This window comes from Agelaius tricolor, unplaced genomic scaffold, assembly GCF_023055355.1.
Source record: "Agelaius tricolor isolate 1412-34295 unplaced genomic scaffold, bAgeTri1.0.p SCAF_32, whole genome shotgun sequence".
NCBI classification, from domain to species: Eukaryota; Metazoa; Chordata; class Aves; order Passeriformes; family Icteridae; genus Agelaius; species Agelaius tricolor.
In genome coordinates this window covers 3559934-3580970 of record NW_027269292.1, presented here as the reverse complement: position 1 = coordinate 3580970, position 21037 = coordinate 3559934, and the positions used below count along the sequence as shown (strand labels likewise).

General features: G+C 38.7%; 1 protein-coding gene across 6 annotated transcripts in view; it reads right to left on the bottom strand.

Moving 5' to 3' along the window:
- Positions 1 to 21037, bottom strand: part of HELZ (helicase with zinc finger) — an 85387-nt gene that overhangs the window by 42538 nt on the left and 21812 nt on the right. For 5 of the 6 annotated variants that reach the window (XM_071451186.1, XM_071451188.1, XM_071451189.1 and 2 more), the window contains 9 exons: positions 20197 to 20321; positions 18010 to 18066; positions 17128 to 17176; positions 16654 to 16729; positions 13009 to 13207; positions 11832 to 11939; positions 11238 to 11535; positions 6910 to 7177; positions 2097 to 2430 (listed from right to left, as the gene is read on the bottom strand). In XM_071451186.1, the coding sequence (XP_071307287.1) occupies positions 2097 to 2430; positions 6910 to 7177; positions 11238 to 11535; positions 11832 to 11939; positions 13009 to 13207; positions 16654 to 16729; positions 17128 to 17176; positions 18010 to 18066; positions 20197 to 20321 (1514 nt within the window). Of the gene's footprint in view, positions 1 to 2096; positions 2431 to 6909; positions 7178 to 11237; positions 11536 to 11831; positions 11940 to 13008; positions 13208 to 16415; positions 16614 to 16653; positions 16730 to 17127; positions 17177 to 18009; positions 18067 to 20196; positions 20322 to 21037 lie in introns of those variants that run through there. The other variant, XM_071451191.1, reaches the window with a different exon arrangement.

Here is a 21037-nt window from a genome sequence, read left to right as displayed (position 1 = left end):
AGAAGGAAAAGAAAAGTGATCACTTCTCTTTCAAAGCCATATAAACACCTCTCAGGAGCCTTCTCCTACAGAGCAGAATTTCCCATACAGAGGAATAATTTATCCATCTAGATTTAACTACTTGTTGTACCTGCACTCCTTTATCTGCCTACAAAGCCCCTTTCCCACCACAGGGATCACTCTGCTGTACCAGTAATGTTTACTACTTGCAGATCATCTCCTTCAAAAGGCTTTGTAAATTAGCATTTACTTTTTCCTACTCTTATTTCAGTATTACAGCATTCATATCATTATGTAGCATGTAAAATCAACACTAGCTTTGCTGTAAATAAACAATGTTTGCTTGTATCCCTGCAGAGTGTAGCCATTAACTTTCCATCTCTGGCAGATATAGAGACATTAAATATTCATCCTGACTACCACATTTTACAGCAAGATGTACAACCATAAGTCTGAAGACAAGGGCAGCAACAAATCTGACAGCGTTAAGCGTGGAGCTCACAGAGGTGTTTGGAGCTGCCAGGAAAACTTTTTTTTAATAGGACACATGAAAATTCAAGAATTCTTTTTCCACCCTGTGCAATTAGTGCCAGCCAGCCCCATTCTGCACAGCAGGGCTGGCACTTCTCAGCAGGGACAGCACAGCTCATCCTGCCCATGGGCACCTGGAGCTGCTCCCCAGCTCTGTCCTGCCCATCCCTCCCCAGCACTGATTTGTCCCCAAGCACAACCTGCAGATGTTTGGCAAAGACTCAAATGGCAATGCTCCCAAACTCCTGGTTTGATCCATCCAAGGAAAATATCCTTGCCCAGGCAGCCCCAAGGCTGACAGGAAACCACACAGCCTGACAAGGGTAATTTAAATGCAGAAAAGCTGTGATGCTCATCTGGGTGACACTTAAACAGCCCCTTCTGGGAGTCCAAGCAAGGTGCCTGGCATTAAATACCTCCTATTATCTACCTGCATTCACCACTTTCTTAACAGCTTGGGTTTCGTTTTGCTTTTAATCCTGCTTGGATGGAATCAAATAGTTCTATTTGCTGTTGCAGAGCACTGAATGAGGCCATCTGGGAAGGAGAGGCATGTAACCTGCTTTAATATACATTCCACAATCAGAAATCAGTGGGAAAGCAAGTTACTCCATTGCCAGGTTCACAGAGCAGGACAGAGAACAGAGGAACCACTGCAAAAATAAAAGAGTGGCAGCAGCCAGGGTGCTCTGAAGCTCACTCCACCCCACCTTTATGAATGGTTTACCTGATAAAAGCAGAATTGTGTATTTATTATAGTTAAGCCAGAACAGCAGGTAAACAAGGCACCACCAAGTTTCTGAGACTAATTAAAAGGAAAAGAGAAAGGAAAGAAACTACCCAACTTATCCAAAAATCCACAGAAATCAAAGCAGTTTTATCAGTGTTTAAGAATCACATAAGGAATACCAGCTCTACTGAAGCAAAACCTCCAGCACTTTAACAAAAACTCTGCACATCCAAATCACAACCTCCTCAGTTCTAAACTGAGGATTGCTTTCCAAAATTTCAGTTAATAATAGTCATAAAAAATTCCCCATAATTAAAATTCATTCAAATATAGGTAATGCTTGAAGAATCTGACCATCAGTTCAGTGATACACATATAAAGTACTAAATGATTTTACAAACAACTTTAGGACCCAATTTCTAATGCAGAATAGATCTGCTGCCTTGGGCAAAGATTATTAAGACACTCAAGGAAAAATTAGCCAGTTCCTGAAGCCCCAGCTCATTTTGCATTCCAGTCAAGTTTCAAATACAATCAATTAGTAAGTTTAATTATTGTTTTAAGAAAACAAACACAAAACCAAGAGCTCAGAATGACATAAATCTTCCCAGACCAATTATCCATGTTAAATTAAGACATTAAGATTCTTGCATATGTTTCCCCAAAACAAAACAAACGGGATGAGATAAACCTTGGGTGAAAATGCATTCATTCCAGGCAATTCCAGTGACCTTAATCTGAGGTTATTTCTGTTTGGGAAGCAGATCAGTCAAGGAGGCAAAACAAACAGAAGGCAGAGAGTTCTGACAGCACAACCACCTCCAGGCAGACCTACCTGCATTTCACAATCTGCCCGAAGATTCAGCTCCTCACAGCATTCCCTGGATACCCTCAGGAAGATATAATCCTTTGTTTTCTCCTCAATAGCTGCTTCATAAACCTTCTCTTTGGTTCCTTGGGTCTGTGCTGACTTTTCTTTAGTGACAGGCAATAAATAAACAGCATTGACTTTGGTCATCACCAGCCGTCCAGCCAAGGTGTCTTCAGAGAGGGTCTCAGTGAGCTTAAAGCGGCCAAAAAGTTGTCCATTTTGGGCATACTTTGCACCTCCAGAAACACCAGTGAGCATGAAGCTTGCTACAATCTGCAATTGCACTTTTATGTTGAACCTAAGTGAGAAAGCATCGAGTCAGTGCACAAAAATGCTCTCAGGTTCTGAAATTTCAAGCGTTCAGAGTGAAGATTCACTTCATTAATTAATTTTTACGTATGGACAAGTACAGTCAAACTGGCCTTTTGTAAGGATGCAGCTATCAAATATCCACACTTTTTCCTTTGACTGTAGCCTATAAAGTACATATTTAAAAGAATCAACATCTATGAAGTTTAAAAAAAGAACTCTCACAAGAGAGAAACAAATACTAGATACCAATAAAAGCCTACAGTGAATGAAATATATGTCCTAAAGCAGTAAAATTTCTATTTAAACAGTCTGTAATCTCATGGTGGGTGTGCAAGGGGAGACAAGCAGGCAAAGAACAGAGCAAGATTCCTATTTATGCCATGTGCCTCTTCCAGGCTGCACACCAAAGAGGGCAATCTCCATCTTAAAAAGTAAATGGTATTACACCTATAATTCAGAGGGATTGATCAAAATGCTTTCAAACAAATCAGACTGTAGGCATTAAAATGATATCATTTTATTTGAAATGAGGGAATGGCAACACAGGCTCAGCCCTATAAACCATCTATCCACAGAATTCCTATCAGCAGCAGCTTCCTCCTGTAATCAGAGATGTAACAGATTCATCCTTTGCAGTCTTCATTTTAGAGAAGTCACATGCACAACACATTAAAGTGACTTATTAGCACATTTTATTGACCTCTCACCAATAAAAAGTAATCTCTTCCTAGTGTGTTGGGTTTTTTTAAACAGATTGCTTCAACCTGGTTTTAAAAAGAACAAAGGGGAAAAAAGTCTGATAGTAGAGTAACAATATTCAATTCTTTTCTCATCAGCAACTTTTTCCTAAATTTGCAACAAATTACAGAAAAAAAGTAACACCCATTCACAAATGAAATAAAACCTCTTGGAAAAATACATTCTTTTCTTATAATACTTTTCATACTTATACTGGTTTGATTTGATCTGTTCTTCTTATAATTTCTATTTTAACCTAATAAATTGGTAATTGCTCAGTTAAGCCCTGCAGTATCAATAACCATAAGCCTCTAACACTAAAATCCAAATTTTAGCTTGGTAATTAAACATCTACCAAACCAATCAGATGTATTTTTTCAGATCTGCCGAACTACGAATCTTGCACAAAAACTGCAAGTTTGCCCCCATGTGGTAACAGCTCCTTCCTTACAGAAGATGGGCATTGTCAGATCTGAATTTCCCAGTCCTCCACTCTCCAAAATCAAGGGAAATTTTCTTACCTAACAGAGATCTGTTTGGTTATCACCAACCACAGAGGTTACTGCACAAGCTCCAGTGAAAAATGCACCCAATCCTTCCCATTTCCACACGGACCAAGGAAAACCCCATAAGAAAAAGACAAGTTTTCTTCTATTGAAGTGCTGCACTATTCCAAAGGAGCTATCAGCAAGTCAGCCACAGCTGAAACAGAACTCCCAGCTCCTTGTTAAAACACGATATAAAACATTTCACTGAGTAACAAGGGCTGGGAATTCTTACTGAGATACAATCATTTGCTATTGTGAATTTCTTTTGTTGAAACTTCCCTAAAGTTGATCCCTATGCTGCTGAATATGTATCAGCTGAAATTCAGATTCACAAAAACGTGCTGCAAAACAGTTTTATTGCATTTCTGAGACAAGGCACAGGTTAGTGTTTTCATAAATGACTGAGCTGCATCTGCTGTGCTAAAGGGAATCTCAAGTTTAGACTATGAAGCAATTTCCATTGAGCAAGCTGACACCTTCTGGCAAAATACAAAACTACAAAATCTTCTCAGGATTTGATTTTTAAAAATCAGAAGTTGCTTCTTTCATCCATTTCTCACCCTTGTTTTGCAGGGTTAGACAAATACGGTTTTCAGTCAGGTTTATTAAAAAAATCAAAACCTTTTATTTCCTCCTGAGCACTGCAAATGCCAGCCTACCTGCAGTGTTCATGAAACAGCTACAAGAAAACCTGTTGTTCATATTTAAAACCACAGAATGATTATGAAGAATGACTTCATAAATCATTAATCATCCAGTACCAATGCAAACAACAAATTCCCCAAAGGCAAACAAAGCCATCCTGGCCAAAGCCCCAGGTGCCACTTTGCAAAAAGCACATTCAGCACATTTGCTGTGACACTGACACCTGCAGGGCTCAGGGTGTGCAGTGGGACACCTGCCCGGGGAGGGATCAGTGGAACCCACAGTAATGACAAAAACAAATTTATTTTCCATCAAAGCCGGTACTTGACGTGTTCACAGCCTTGAGGAGAAATCTGCTCTGGAATTCTGGGAGCATGGAAGGAGCTGTCTGTCACCTCACACCCTTTAATGTTCATACAAGAAAATGTTCTAGTCACTCTAAGAAGTATATATTGCTTTTCTTTCAATATGCAAGAGAGACAGGAAGTGTTTTAAAACCATGAGCAGATATTCTACACTTTGCAAAACCCAACTGCTATCAAGATTGGAACATTGCTTTGGTTTTCCTCAAAAACACTGTGTTTGCACTTGGAAATTCAACAGCAGTGACTCCCTTATTATTCTGTTTTGTGATACTCATGTGGAATAACTTGTATAAATGTCTGTTGAAATAGTAAAATAAACACAATTTTAAAGTAAAGCTCTCTGAGACTGTCCAGAACTCCCTAATGAATAAATTCAATATATGTTTGAGCTACTACAACACTGTAGTGTTGTTTCCAGTTCCACCCAGGTGATTCCACAGCAAGTCTGAACCAGCCCCTTCCTAGAAAGTGAGAAACCATCAACATTCTTCAAAGGCAAGGATGCACTTCACTCTGACACTGGTGTTACTCCAGTGCTGTCAGAAGACCACGCTGCCAATCCTCCTCCTTCTACAATGTACATTCACAAACCCTTGAGCTCATCAACACTGTCACTGTGGCACCACTTCAGAGGAGGCACAACCCACTTGCATCTGGATTTCTCAGCCATTTCCAGGCTTGCAGCCCTGACACTTCACTAGAGAATACCAAGTGTGTGATCTTAGCCACAGAGGAGTGGGAATGTCTGCTGGTTTCAGCCTTCTTGCAATAAAGTGGGTCAGCTACAAGATCAAAAGAATGTTTGTCATCAACACTATCAAAACAGAAGATTTCAAGAACATATTAACTTACTTTTAACTTAATCAAGTAATAAATTACTGCTGCACCAAATAGTCAAAAGGGGAAGCATTACATACAGGATACACTTATTTTTCTTCCATTTCTCCAGGTTTGCTGGTCTTTGGTTTCCTATGAGGCAGGAGAGTGTAACTCCCAAAGTGAAAATTCTATCAGTAGAAATACTGCTCATGTTTTAATGGTATTTCATAATATTTACTTTAAATCCACTTTTATTTCAAAAGGCCTAAGAAGAGTCAACCTGTTTATAAATATGTATGATGGAGAATATTTCTGTAAGCTGGAACCAGTGCTCAAGCATGATTGCTCCATGTGTTAGACTCCAGCTCAAGAGCAGAGTGCAGCAGTGATAAAAGATAAGAAACAGCTCAAATGCTGCCCTTCAGCTGAGATTTAAAAAAGAAATTGAACCATTTTTCTGCTTTAAAAGCAATGGAAATACAACTATTCACAGCATTTTCTTTCTGTGTTCTAGAGGGTTGGTTCAACTGAACCTCTGTAACTCCAGGAATGGTATCTTAAAAAAGACTTCCTGATTTGGAACTTCAAGTAATTGATAAAACTAAATTTGCTACCCAATTAGGCTACAATGATGTTATATCTTTTAGACTTTCCATTCTGAGTAGTGACAAAACTCTAAAACTCTTTTGTACTCCATGAATACAGGAAAGATTTTTGACCACAAATATTAAACTACAGAAGAAAAGTCCACATGAAGGTCTGTAAGTGTGAATTTCACATCTTTTACCTAAATCCATATTTTTCAAGCATCTACACAAGTTGGGTAATTTGTACCTAACACCTAAAGACACAACAAACCAAACAATGTATATTATATGCCTTTTATTAGGAACTTTTATTCAGAAACTGGGTATCAACCTATTTAGGAAATAAATAAAGTCATCTACCACATCATCACAAGATCAGTCTGATCCACCCACAATTCAACTCTTTTTACAAAGATTTTATATATTCCTTTGCTATAACCTACTTTCACACAGAACAAAAATATAACTATTATTAATATATTTTTGTATAGACAGACAAAATTAATCAACAAAACCACATCTAACAGCTGCTTAGTGCCTGCAACTGTAAGCACAGACTGATACAGACTGTTTGTTTTCAATGAATTAGCAGGAATTTACATTTAAGTGCTAGTGACCTTTTCCAAATATTATTGTTCCAGACCCATTCAGGTTCAGTTCAGAGAACCAGGAAGCCTCAGTACCTTAAAGAAGCAGGTAGCTTTAATGAAAAAAGCTGTCACCCTGATTTTAATAGGAATATTTTCATAAAGGAATCACTTACTTGCTAACTTCCTTGTACTGTGCTATCTCCTCAATGTACAGGAGGTCGTGGAGCCGTGACTGATAGTTGCTCTTGGTCAATGATTTGTCCAGGACAGATTGTGTGAACAGCTGGTCAGCAGACAGAGGGATTTGGTATCTGCTGAGAAGGCTCTTCTCCAGTTCAGTAGTTTCATTAGGCTCAAACTCCACAATGGTCTTGGAGGTGGAATCCCAACGCTTGGCTGTGGTCAGGAGCTGTTGCCGTGCGTGCATCAGGTATTCAAGGTCTGCATGGACACAGCAGGGAAGGGGAGCTTTGTTTTTATAAACCCCAGCTGGCTTGGCTTTATTGCCAAAAATGAACCAATCAAACAAAACCCACCAGTAAAACCAATCCCCTCAGAGATACCTAAACACAGGCAGAGTCTCCTCTGCCCACAACACCTTTAGGCAGTTCACTGCTGGTATTTACCACCTCTCCTTTTCAGGTGTGCACAGAGAGCAAGCAGGCTCTCCAAGAGTATCAGAGAATAAAATATTCTAAGATAGCAATTAGAATTAATAAAGACAAAAAAGCACTTTTACTTGAACAGCTTTGAAGGACTTGGAACTGCAATTCACTTTAAAACTCAACTGCAACATCCCCTCATTTCAAAATCATTAAACAGTGTGGAACCCTACAATGTATATTGCAAAATTTAGAAGGTCATAAAAACAAGTTGATAAATCAGATGCTAAGGAATCATTGCATTTGCAGCACTGTGAAAGTCTTTAAAAAGTTCTACAGTCCCCTAATCTGTGTGTGGTGCAGTTACATAAAACAGCTAAAGCTATTTTACTAAGAAAACTGAGGAAATGTAACCTAACATGATATAAAATTAGAAAATTCAAAGGAAATTAATTTTTCAGCATACCCTGATTTCAGAGACCACATAACTTAGATAAGAAACAGAAGACCAAGCACTTGTCTACAGCCCCCTAGAATATATCCATTAAAACCACAAAACCACTATGACAACAGTGAATCAGTTAAGAGAATTGCAGTTAAATCGCAGAGCTGAAAATATTTGGCATTTATAGTCAAGCTATGCTATCTTAATGTATAATCTCTGAGTAAGATTTAACATAGGTATCCAGGATATCACACCAACGCTGAAAATGTGCAAAAAAGACATTTTCAAATTCAAATTAAATGCTTAACATCATCTTGACTGTCTTTAGTCTAAATAAGAAAAAACCCCAATATTTTAGCAAAAGAAATCTCTGTTCAGCTTGACTCTGACTACAGGAACATGGCTTATCTTACTCACTGATCTCATGTGTTCACTAAGAAGACACATTTAAATACATCCCTCAAGCCTGAACTATAGCAGTAGCTACAGTTGTACGGCAAGAAAAAGTCCAAGTTTGTGTGATTTGTGTGTCTGAAATAACATCACCATAAATGAAGCTTTCTCTGCTACAAATCACACCTCAGATCCCCAAAGCTCAGTAATTATGCTGGGACTGACTCCTTGCTTGCTGGAACAACAGCCATTTAACTCCCAGCACTGGAGAGGCTTTCCCTGGGAGCCTGACATAAACAGCTCCTGGCACAGATTGCACACACAGTGACACTTTCTTAAAGAGCAGTTAGTACATAACCAGTGCACAGAAAACTTCCTACAGCTCCCTTCTTCTGCTGTAAATAAAGATTTCAACATGCAGAATGGAGGCTCTTCTATTAAAATATTTTAATGTTGACCTTTCATTCCTGCCTAAACATCTCAACAGGGCCCTGAGTTACAAACAAACACAGAGACCTCAGGCATCTTTCTGTTAGAAAAGCATTTCTACAAGATCTCAATTCATATATACCAAAAAGTAAAAGAAATTATGGAATTGGACACAGATCCAATGTAGTTATCCCTTTCCCTTGCCTATTACACACACAGCAAAAAGCCCAAGATTCTGTAGTTACAATTATCTGTAAAGCTCTTAAGACTCTTTCCATTTGAAGTAAGTATTAGTGGTTGTGGAAAACGCCAATCACTTGTTTTTAAAATTTTTAAAGTTTAATAGTAATAAAATGGGTATAAATAGTAATACAATTAGAGTAATAATAATTTGGACAATTTGAATTAGGACAATATGAGACAATAAAGACAAAGAGTTACGGACGTCCGGGTACCTTTTCCTGGGCAGCATGAGCCCAAAAAATTACAAAAAAAAAAAGCCCAAAAAAACCCTTTAACAAAGGATTAACCCTTAAAAACAACAGCCTGCTTCATGTTCATACACCTCATACATGATGCACAAATTCCATTCAAACACAGGATTCTATCTGGTCTGTGTCAACTTCTTCCTCTTAATCCTAACAGCGCCTTTGAGGCGGGAAGAAATTCGTTTCTTCTGATATGAGGGCAATAAATTCTTTTTCTCTGAAAGATTTAGGTGTCCTGTGGCTGCTATCTGGTGTGAATGCCTCATTCCTTTCTTAAAAAAATATCCCACTAACATAGTTCTTATTTTAACTACAAAGGTTACCTTTTAACTACAAGACTACATTTACTATATTATTAAAATGTTAATACAGCACTACTAATCAATACATCAAAATACATATAGTGAATATCTGCCTAGAGCCATATAATATTCACTTTACCACAGTGGTGACCTGCCTGAAGACTGCAGTGTCCCTGTGCACACAGACAGGCAACAAGTGAAGGAAGGACCTGATGCTGGGGGTGCTACCTCCACCTCACCCATCATGACACAGATCCAGTGCAGTGATGCAGATCCCTTCCCTTGCCTATTACACACCTCTAACACACACAGCAAAAAGCCCAGGGTTCTGTAGTTACAATTATCTGTAGAGCTCCTAACTCCCTTTCCATTTGAAGTAAGTGTTAGTGGTGCCCTGCCTGAAGACTTGAGCGTCCCTGTGCACACAGAGAGAACACAAGGGAAGGAAACAGCAGCACCTGATGCTGGGGGCTGCTGCCTCCACCTCACCCATCAGCTCCACGTGGAATTCAGCTGGAATTCAGCTGGGATCTGTGGTTAGGACCTGGTTTAAGGCTCCAGACCAAGACTGGTTTGACAGGAATTCTGACTCTGCAAGTAACTCACGGCTTGGTTCCCTTCTCTTGCCCAGGTTTACAAGGCAAGGACTGTTCTCCACAGGCCCAGTGGTTCAGGAGATCTGTGATCAGCCACATGGAGATCATGGAAGAGCTCCCACTCCCTGGCAGTGCCATGCCCTGTGCTCCCAGAGATGTTACACCATGCTCTGCCCCCCTGCTCCTGCCTACAGGCACTTGAGGCATCTCAAAAGATCATGATCTTTGGTATTTGCTATTTACAGCTTTGTTCCATGAATGCTGCAAATGTTAATCTGTTACATGGAAATCAAGGCTAGGAATAGAAAACTGCTGTTTTCTTAGCTTCATCTTTTTTCCTTCCTTTTCCCTTTTCTTCTTCTTTCTACTTGAATCCCAGTGCTACAATTTTGTTTCATTGGTGTTTTTATCTCTCAAATTTTCATTAAAAATTAAAATCCTGTATCCCACCCAATGGCTTACTGCTGAGTGATATAGTGACCTATATTTAGCTCTCTTACACCATAAATCAAAGTGCTTCCTTCTTTTTTTGCACCTCTTCAAACATCTTTCCATTTTCTGACATTTTTCTCATACTGGAGTTATTTCAGGTTTGAACTGAGAGACACAGATCAGTTTAAGAAACAGATTAAACACAGTAATTTGTAGCTCATTTCTTTATCTGAAAACACAAATATAGTTACACTTTCTTAACATTTTCAAAATTCATGTCAGCAGCAAATTATTGAGTTACAAGCCTTTACTCAGCCTCTTGCCTTTGATAAACCTAGTCAGGCATTACAAGAGAAGAAAAAATACAAACCAACTTCTCAGATAGTCTGTTTTAATTACTGTTTTATTACCCTGTGTATTCTTATACAGAAACACTTCATTTCTCTAACGACCTTTTCTGACATATTTAATGTCTTCATCAATATAAGAATGTTTATAAAAACATAAACATGTTTTTATAAGGGCAGAACTTCCAGTGCTGCACTCAGACACGCACCAAACTAGAAATTCACAGCATTTTAATCATACTTAGGAGCTCTGTCCTGACACAAAGTAAGTCATATTCCAATTATTTGCCTGATTTGCACCCTCTGAAGCTTTTGCCTGCTATTTCTATTCATATCTATGAAGAACACAACAAACAGCACAAAACATTCATGAGCAGACAGAGATGCTGTTCTGCCCAAAACTAAAAAGGAAAGAGAAGGCATGAAAGATCTCCACAATAAAAGAAAATAAAGTTTTAGTACATTACCTTCAGTGGAAGCAGCATCAATCATCACTCGTTGCATGAGGACTGGCTCTAATCCAAAGTCAAACACCACAGTTTGGCGAAAAGTCCCAAAGATTTCTGTGTTAAAGGCTATACTGACTTTGTATATATAGTGATCTATTCCATTCTGGACCATCTTTCCTCCTATCCATTCCTGACAGTTTTCTGGAACTTCTTGTGATACCTGGGTAGTGCTGTCTCCAGCAGATATTGCAACGATACTGAAGTGGGGGCGATGGGCATCATACAGCAATGCCACTCGGTACAGCATTCTGGCAGGCTGCAAAAGAAAGGCAAAGGCTGAAATACTGACATTATTCCAGGAACATCTTCATTTGCAATCAGATTAAAAGGGTTAATAAGAACTATCAGTTTTTCAGGGCAGGTACAGGTCCTGCCTGATTTCCAAATATCTGGGCAGTTGATACACAATCACCAGAGCTGCTGGGAAAAAAGAGAGAGAAGGGATGGTGCTAGGAAGTTTCTCTGTTTTAAGGAAGATGCAACTGAAATCTTAATTACAAAAGGTTATGGGTAGCATTCTAGTTATTACTACTAAAAAATAAGTAGTCCTACCTTACATGTGAGAGCAAATGTCCATGTCTGGTGAGACTTTTTGGTGGTGACAGTTACTGAGAGCTCGGGATTATGTTCTACTCTCACTCCTTCTACACATTCACTAAGCTAGATTTCAAAAAAAAGGAAGGTAACATTAAACTTCTACACACAGTATCAAAACACAAACATTCAGGAAAAGGAAGCATTTTGCTTAATAGAATGAGGAAAGAATGGCTTCCCAGATTGTGCAGGACTGATGCAAGTCCCACTCAGGAATTGATGTAAATATGTGCTAATGCAGAGAGACAAGCTAAATCTACCAGACCACACTGTGGAAGTGTAGAATAGAACCATTTAAGGACAATTAACCACAAGACTTGATTTTCAATAAACAACTTAATTGTAAATGTCTAAAGCAGAACAGAATCTCATTTGGACAAAAGGATCTGAGATACAGTGAGGCCCAGAAGATCTCAGATCTCACTGACATCAATGAGACTATTGAGACAACATGACAAAATAATCAGGCTTTCTACTCTTTTTACTCATCAATGCATTTTGCTGAAGTCCATTTTTCTCAGATTTTAATCAACAATAGATGGACCAAAAACTCCTTAGGGTCAGTGGTCGAATGCCACAAAAAATGTTCTTTCTAATTCCAAAGAGCTGCTAACTTTGGTCATATCCATATCCCACACTCCTTGGTACTCAAACACTTCTGAACATTTGGGGGATTGGCTGCTCTTCATACCAGGGCCTGCAGTTGCAGGCAGAGAAAAGGAGCCACATGCAATTAAGAGTATTCCCCACTAAGAGTAGGAGTAGGAGGAAGAGTAAGAGTTAGAGTTTTAGAGTAAGAGTCTTAGAGTAAGAGTTAGAGTATTCCCCACTAAGCTGTGAAACCTTTACCACTTATTCCCCAGTTTAAGAAGTTCTGCCATCTAGTCAGGGAATAGATGGCTTCTGACCCATCCTACACTGGGAATAGTGAATATGCAAAATGAAAGAGCTGTGATTAACCCAAGAATCAGCCTAAGTCTCTCTGCAAAAAGACCCAGGGCAGGATGGAAAGGGGAGCGAATAGGTTGGACAATTTCTTGATGAGGAGTGATTCGAGCAGCTCTGATAGAGCCAAAAAAACCAGGCTCATGTTAGTTTTAACTGATCACATAGAGAAGCAGGGTATTTTCCTTACCACTTTCTCAGGAGACAAGGAATTCATCCATTTCTCAATGAGGGTTTCCATGTAACTGCCTGAGCACTGCTTGTTCTCCTTCTGCTGTTTCAAGCGGATCAGGCGGGAAGCGTAGCGCTTCTGCCATTCCGTCAGCTCCTCCTGGGAATGTGCTGAAGTACACTGGGCACCATACCTGCAGATCCCTTGCTCTAAAAATCTACATAAAATAGGAAAAAACATTATTAAAAAAAAAACAATCACAATTTTACTTGTAAAACCAGAAGGAGTTTTTAAGTTTCTCTCACAGAATTAAACGCAGTTTAGTCCATGTGAACTAATTTGGAAATATATATATATATATATTTATACAGCATTTTCTAAAAGAGACAGCAGCTTCTCTCATTGCAAAGCTCAGGAAAATATATAAAATTTCTTCTTAGAAATACAGGGGGATGGAAGTCTTAAGAAATTTCCAGCTTTAAAGAAAACAGAATCAAGTGTTTGTACAGCAATTAACACAAGGAGATCACAGAGCATCCCTGAAATGACTAGGCACTGTATTAATATGCACAAAGCCCCCTGTTAATCAAGGGCAAAGGAAAGATGTAGCATAATTTCTTCCAGTGATTACATTATGAGCTGATAAATACTCAATCAGCAGTTTTTCCTGGAGCAACAGTGACATCACATGGTCCCTTCTACTAAATACACCTCCACAGAAACCTTCAGGAAAAGGTTTAATGCTCCTCTTTGGAAAGGGTCTATTAGTGTAAAAGGATCTATTCTTGCAGACACTAAGAATTTCTTAAAGAAATCCATTTTCCACTTAGTGGCATGTGCTGATGCATCGAATTAATGCTATTCCAAAGGCCTGTATACAATTGAAGCATTCTAGTTCTCAGAATTTACTGCAAGTCTGGGCAAATGCCTGTATAATTTGGGGATTATTTTTATAATTTAACTTTGTATTAAAATTATAAACCACAAGGCAGTAGCTGCAGCTCCATCATTCTTCAAAACTGAAGCACTTAAAAAATAGATGACAAAATGAAAATTAAATAGGGAGAGAGATTTAAGTTCTGAAGCTACCAGGAAAGCATTGGTTATACAGAATAGAATTTGGCCAGGAGATGCTTTGTTTGTTTGTTTTGTTTGTTTTGCAAAAGGAAACTATAAAAAGTTAATGCAAACATCACATTTTTTATTTCCATACTACATGTGTTATATAATGCGAATTAAACTGTGCACTTTGAGCTGTGAGAGAAAACCAAGCCACCCCTGACTGTGACATTGAAAACCTTGCAGCACAAATACCTGCACATCTAGGTCACACTTGCATCAGTGGCTATAATTTGATTTAGCATACACTTTTCCTTTAAGAAATGGACTTGAAAGTTTGCATGCCCAAATTGTAAACAAAATAAACATGATATATAACATGTCACTAAAGGCCTTCTCAAGCTATGATTCTTAATATATTTGAAATTAAAATGTTTTTTCTTGGCAGTCAATTTCAGTATTCTTTCTGTCAATTTTCCAATTCACCACTGCATTAGAATGCTAAAGTACAATTATGAATTTCACTTCCTAAAGTAAATGGAGTGCAAGCATAAAAAATTGCTGACCTGTTCTTATAACCTACATAGCAGATTTAAAATCAAGTGAACTTCCTTTTCATTATTTAACAGGAAAGCATATTACTTTAAAATTTGTCATCATTATTTAGGTTTTCCAAGGTCCTATTGTTCATATTTTTAACACTTTTTTCCCCCTCGATTTTACTTTCTTATTTAATACCTCCTGCAATTCCATAGCTTCATTATCTAGAATAAATATTCTGCACTCCTACTGCTTTATGGCACAGGGGAAAAATAAAGCAGACCTTCAAAAATCCATATTCAGTACCTGCAACTGCCTCCTCCTAAGGAACTAAAATCTTCAGTCCCTGCTCAGAATGATGCTGCTCAGAGGGAATTGCTGAGCAAGGCACAATCCTTCCTACTGGAAGGGTTAACAGTGAGCCTAAAGCTCATTACAGCTTCAGTGGAAAAACGTTTCAGAGCAATGGTTGGAAACATGGGATAGATGTTACTCAACAAAAGATCACCACAAGCTAAAAATTGTAAATATCTGCTTTTTTTAAATTGCTGAATAAGCACCAGACATGATTAAGAGTCAAGAAGAGTTGCCAAGATTTAGCATCTCCAGAAAATCATGCCAAAAGTAGCTCAAAATCAGCAGTTCAGTCATGCCATTTAAAAAGCAGGTCAGAGCTTTTGAAAATAATTTGCATTAGTTACATAAATGGCAGAATCAAATGCATAATGATGGTTCTTCCCCATATATATTAATACATTTTTATGTAAAGCAATGACAATTAACAACACAAAGTACAGGCAATATTGACCAGATGATTGGAAAAGACAAGGAGAAACACCAATACAAGCCACTGGATCTTCTTTGTGTATCTGACTTTATGCAAAAGGGAAAATAATGAGATCTGAGGGAAATTCTGGGCTTTTTATCTGAAGACAAAGCCCATCTAGCAACAAAGTTCATTTATCAGGAGGCAGCACTGAAACTTGACTGTGCTTCAGTCTGCTTACACTGCTGCCTGGGGAACCTTCACACCTCTGAAATCACCCAAATTAATAATAATACCCAAAATAGTGACACTGACCTGTCACTAGAAAAATGCCCCTCAAACTGCTGTATTATGAAAACTGAGTTAGTGATTCCATTCTATAAAGTGCTGCTGGATAAACTGACCCTTCCAAAAACCTGTGAACAGGTCAACTCCTGTTCTAACAAGCACAGGAAACAAGCACCTCCACTTTCCTGGCCTCTTCAGCATTCTGTCAGCAGGTGAATGAAAGAGGAACCATTCTGCTCCCTTGCTGGGGGTTCAGCAAAGAGCTTATCTTTTACAGTGTGTATTTCTCACTGCTCTTACCTTTTACAGAGTGTGTATCCCTCACTGCCCTTACCTTTTACAGAGTGTGTTCTCCTTGTTGTTCTTACTTTTTACAAAGTGTGTACTCCTCACTGCTCTTATTACAGAGTGTGCATTCCTCACTGCTCTTACCTTTTACAGAGTGTGCATCCCTCACTGCCCTTACCTTCTACAGAGTGTAAAATCCTCACTGCTCTTACCTTTCACAGAGGGTGTACTCCTCACTGCCCTTACCTTTTACAGAGTGTGCATCCCTCACTGCCCTTACCTTTTACAAAGTGTGCATCCCTCACTGCCCTTACCTTTTACAAAGTGTGTATTTCTCACTGTTCTTACCTTTTACAAAGTGTGTATTTCTCACTGCCCTTACCTTTTACAAAGTGTGTATTTCTCACTGTTCTTACCTTTTACAAAGTGTGTATTTCTCACTGCCCTTACCTTTTACAAAGTGTGCATCCCTCACTGCCCTTACCTTTTACAGAGTGTGTATTCCTCACTGCCCTTACCTTTTACAAAGTGTGTATTCCTCACTGCCCTTACCTTTTACAAAGTGTGTGTTTCTCACTGCCCTTACCTTTTACAGAGTGTGTATTTCCCACTGCCCTTACCTTTTACAAAGTGTGTATTTCTCACTGTTCTTACCTTTTACAAAGTGTGTGTTTCCCACTGCCCTTACCTTTTACAAAGTGTGTATTTCTCACTGCCCTTACCTTTTACAGAGTGTGTATTCCTCACTGCTGGTGACGCCCCTGGGAGGGGGGCGGAAGTGCCAACCATCCCGTGACCCTGCCAGGACAGAACCGTGGTTATTTCTCAATTCTCAGTTTTCCAGTCAGACAGGAACTGCTCAGGGATCCACATCTCTGAGCATCAGCCCAAGATGTATCTGAACACCAGCAAAATTAACCCCCCAAAGTGATTTACAATGCATGACAAGCTCATTTAGAGCAAAGGTGGTGAAGGTGGATTTCAAACCACCTGCAGAAGGCAGCAGGCTCTGATACAGCCCTCTGGTCAATAAACAGAAACTTCTGCCTCCAAATTCAGTCAACATTGAGATAATTCTACCTCACTGGGGCTCGTCACAACAGTCAAGCCCCTTTTTTGCTTTTTGCCTGCAATGCAGCACTGAGCATTCAGCAGGATCCAAGGAAATGATGTAGCTTTAAAATGGAGTTACATACCTTCTTCTAAATCTTCTACATGATATCCTGACGGTACTTTACCAGCTGCCTACAATTATATAAAAAAGCCCACAGTTATAAAGGAACACAAACAAATTTCATCAACAAGAACTGCTGTCAAAATGGGTTTTAGAAAAATTATTACAAAAACATCATTCATAGGTTGAAATTACTTCCAGTCACAAGCCCTGCTGATAACAGGGATTCTGATAATAACAGGAATTCTGACAGGAACACCAAGTCAACTGGTTAGAAAAAACTTTTAAAGATTTTTACAAGACCAAATTCCACACTGAGATCAACTTAACATGGACTGCAGTGACTTTCTGAAACACCAAAAACTAAACTACATTGATAAGTCTTTCAGCTTTCAATCTACAGCAAAAATAAAGCTCAATTAAATAACTAAGCATAAGGAAAAAAAGGAGAGGGGACAATTTAATCAACAGACATGGGTTTGACCTCCAGTACAAAAAAAAAAAAAAAGAAAGGAAAAAAAAAAGGTGGTTAAGAAGGTATTTATAATCTTTAAAAATTTCTGAAGTCATATTTATTACTTCAGACTAATTTCCAACAGAGAAAAATGTGATAGATAAATAAATAAATACTGCAGATTTATTCCAAATACTTGGAATTCTTTCTACTTACTACTTCAGGAATCAACAAGCTATTAGCATTATTTTTTATTTTCTCATCCATCCTGCAAGACTCTGACGAAAAGTTCCTGAAGAGGCTGGTGGGTAAAGACCAACACAGCAGAAACAATAATTTTTGAACCAGCCTGTTCCCAGTGAGCCTGGATCTCCTGGGACACATGGAAAGCAGCCCTCCAGCTGCTTCAGGTACTGCTCATTATTTTCCCAATAATATCCTCATCATTACCTCTGTTTCAGCAAGAAGTGTTTTCAGTCGTGTGAGATCTTTAGTTACCATCCCGTTCTGGGGGCAGAAAGAATATTAATTATTGAACACATAAACCTTCATTATTGCATTAAACCACAGCAACCAAGTTCATTTCCCCCTCAACACCAGGAGAACAAAAATGAATTTGGCTTACAGCACCAATTTTAAATGACACTAAATAAAACTGAGAAAACATTGTGGTGAGGAAGGGAATTCTACACTGGCCAAACCAGCACTAGACTTACAGCAAGTATCAATACAGGACAATTCAGGAAAGCAACACATTAAGAAGAACTTGAGGAAAAAATATATCATGGTTACTGCAACACTTCAGCTCTGAAGAATTATTATAATAATCCTTCACTGCTGTTGCAGTGATGGATTAATTTCTTTTTAAGGATCTACTTTACAGAACACTAATTTCTGCACCTCCATAACTCTTCCTGCTCTGATGTAGACTGTAATTTTTGGAGTTTTCCCTCAAAAGCAAAGATTAGCCATGTGATACTGCATAGTCAAGAACAACTGAAGTAAAAATCTTTCAAACCTGAATTTATGTGAAATACATAGGTATTTGTAACAATTTCACACTCTTGGAAGTCAAAACTTTGATTAAAGAAACCCAGACTTGGGGTTCATTTCAATAATCTCTTGCAGAAATTTAATTAAGTGCTACTACATTTGTTAGACTTCTCCACATTCAGACTGTGCTACTGAGCAGGAGAAATTACTCTTTGCTGAAAACTTACACACTTAACAATCCTCACACTTAGGCTTTTTCAAGAATGATTTTTCACTTTTTCAGCAGAAGGCTGAAAATTTCACTTGTTGAGCTTAAATGTAATAGAGCAAAAAAACATTACCAAGAATCATTCTCTTCAGCCACTGGGGAGGAAACTGGATGGATTCCAACTCTTCAATAAATTCATTCCAAAACTTTGTTTCACTTCTTCTTTCAGACAATGGCACAGTCAGTAAATCAGCTGCTGATTTTAATATTCCTACTGAAAACAACTGTGTCTAACAACCTAGTGCTTGTAAAAACCTCTCAAACCCTGCTTTGGGATGACACTCTGGAACTCTATACAAAGGTACCTTTATTTGCACAACAACAGCTCAAAACAAGGGCACTCCACATTCCCTGCAATAAGACTATTTTACTAATTTTTCCTGAAGGCAAGTTTCCTTCAACCTCACCAGGAATTTTTCAATGAAACGTTTTTTCATGAGAAAACAGCTAAACAAAGGAAAAAAACCCTTTCTTTATGTAAAAATAGCCAATGGCTGGGGGGGAAGGGAATTCAGGATACAGACCAGACAGACAAACAGAACTCTCAAAAACAACCTCCTGATTCAGTTCAGCAGGATCCAATCTCAAGGTAAGAGGCTCTCCTGCAAGTTTCTGATGTCACACATTCCCCTCAGTCTGACTAAGCTGTGACCACGTTTCTGGGTGTATTAATTCCAGCAGTTCATGCTGATGAACTGTTCATGCCTATTTCATCCAGACTATAGAAATTAAAAGGACACTTCTTTAGAGGCTTACATATGTCCCTCATTTCCCCATATAAGTAGTCACATAAAAGTCTGAAGTTACTTACATGTCTGGGGTTAAAAGCATCTTTACAAGTTTTAACAGTTCAAGAGTAAAATAGAAGCTTTGAACTCAAACCTTTATCTTCATCTTGAAATGTAAAGCTTTTTTCTTTTCCTGAAAAGCTTTTTATGCTGTCTTACAAGTTATCGTGGGCCAGTTATTTAAAAGTCCAATCAATATTTTTTCCTGCTTTAATGGATAGAAATCCTGAAGTCCATATAAAATGGGGTCAGGTACAATTTAGAATAAGCAAGGAAAAGTTTGAGATTTATATATTATTCTTGCCAATCACAAATACACAAATTTATTTTACATTCCCTGAGGATTCAGGGCCAGCAATGAAAAAACTTTTCAAAATCACAACACTCTGAAACACTGGTTATGCAAAAAACCTGGCATCCTGGGGATATATGTGTGCCCATATATTTATCATTGCCACACAAACCATTTTTGTTGCAAGCTGCCAGTGAAACATATGTTCAGAAGTTTGTTATTAAACAGATTTTTTTAGAAGAAGGAAATACAAAATTGTTTCTTTAAATGATGTAGATTGCAGCAAACCCACTTACCAGTGATTCCCCCATCAGTGATTTGGAAAGAACATTAGACACAATTTGCAGCTTCCCTTTGAGATGCATGCAGCAGAGCACTGCCCGGAGAGATCCATCGCCCTTGGCCAGCCCCTCTCCCAGCACTGCAACACAAATCAGCCACTATTACCCTCAGCACACCCTCCATTCCAGTCATACACACAGTTTTCCCTCACCCCTAACAAGAAAACAAAGTCTGAAGCTCAGGTTAAATCCATGGCTTGTTGGATGTAAATTAAATATCATGTGCTGTTGTCTAATATTAACTTGAAGCTTGTCTCCCACCAGCTCATAAATATTGCACATGAGCTCAAAAAAGGTTGTCATGTTTACATGCTAAAATAGACATAAATTAAATATGGGAAGGGTAAACTCAAATATCTGACACAGACACAAAGGACCTCCTCTCACAGAAAGGGTAAAAAAGAAATAGCAACCAACAACCTCTCAGTAACACAAACATGCTCAGGAAGATCCATTCATGCTCACAAAACACATGCCCTGTCGTTTCCAAAAATAGCCAACCTCCTCATGGGCAATTCCTGCTCCTCTAAAAGGCCTTTTATTCACTTATGCTGCAAAGTGTGGCATATAGGAACGATTGTCTGAGCCCAGAAATTTACAGGCTCCCTGTAACAGAAAACTTTCTGAATGCTTCCTAGCACGGGCTCAGCAGCGAGCAGTGCCAGAGCCACTTTCTGAACACTTCCAGCAGGGACAGGATTTATTTCACCACACAGACGTGCTTCAGACAAGCTGCAACAACACTTAATCACACGTGTTACCTGTCCACAAAATGCAACGGCAGAGTGACTAAAAA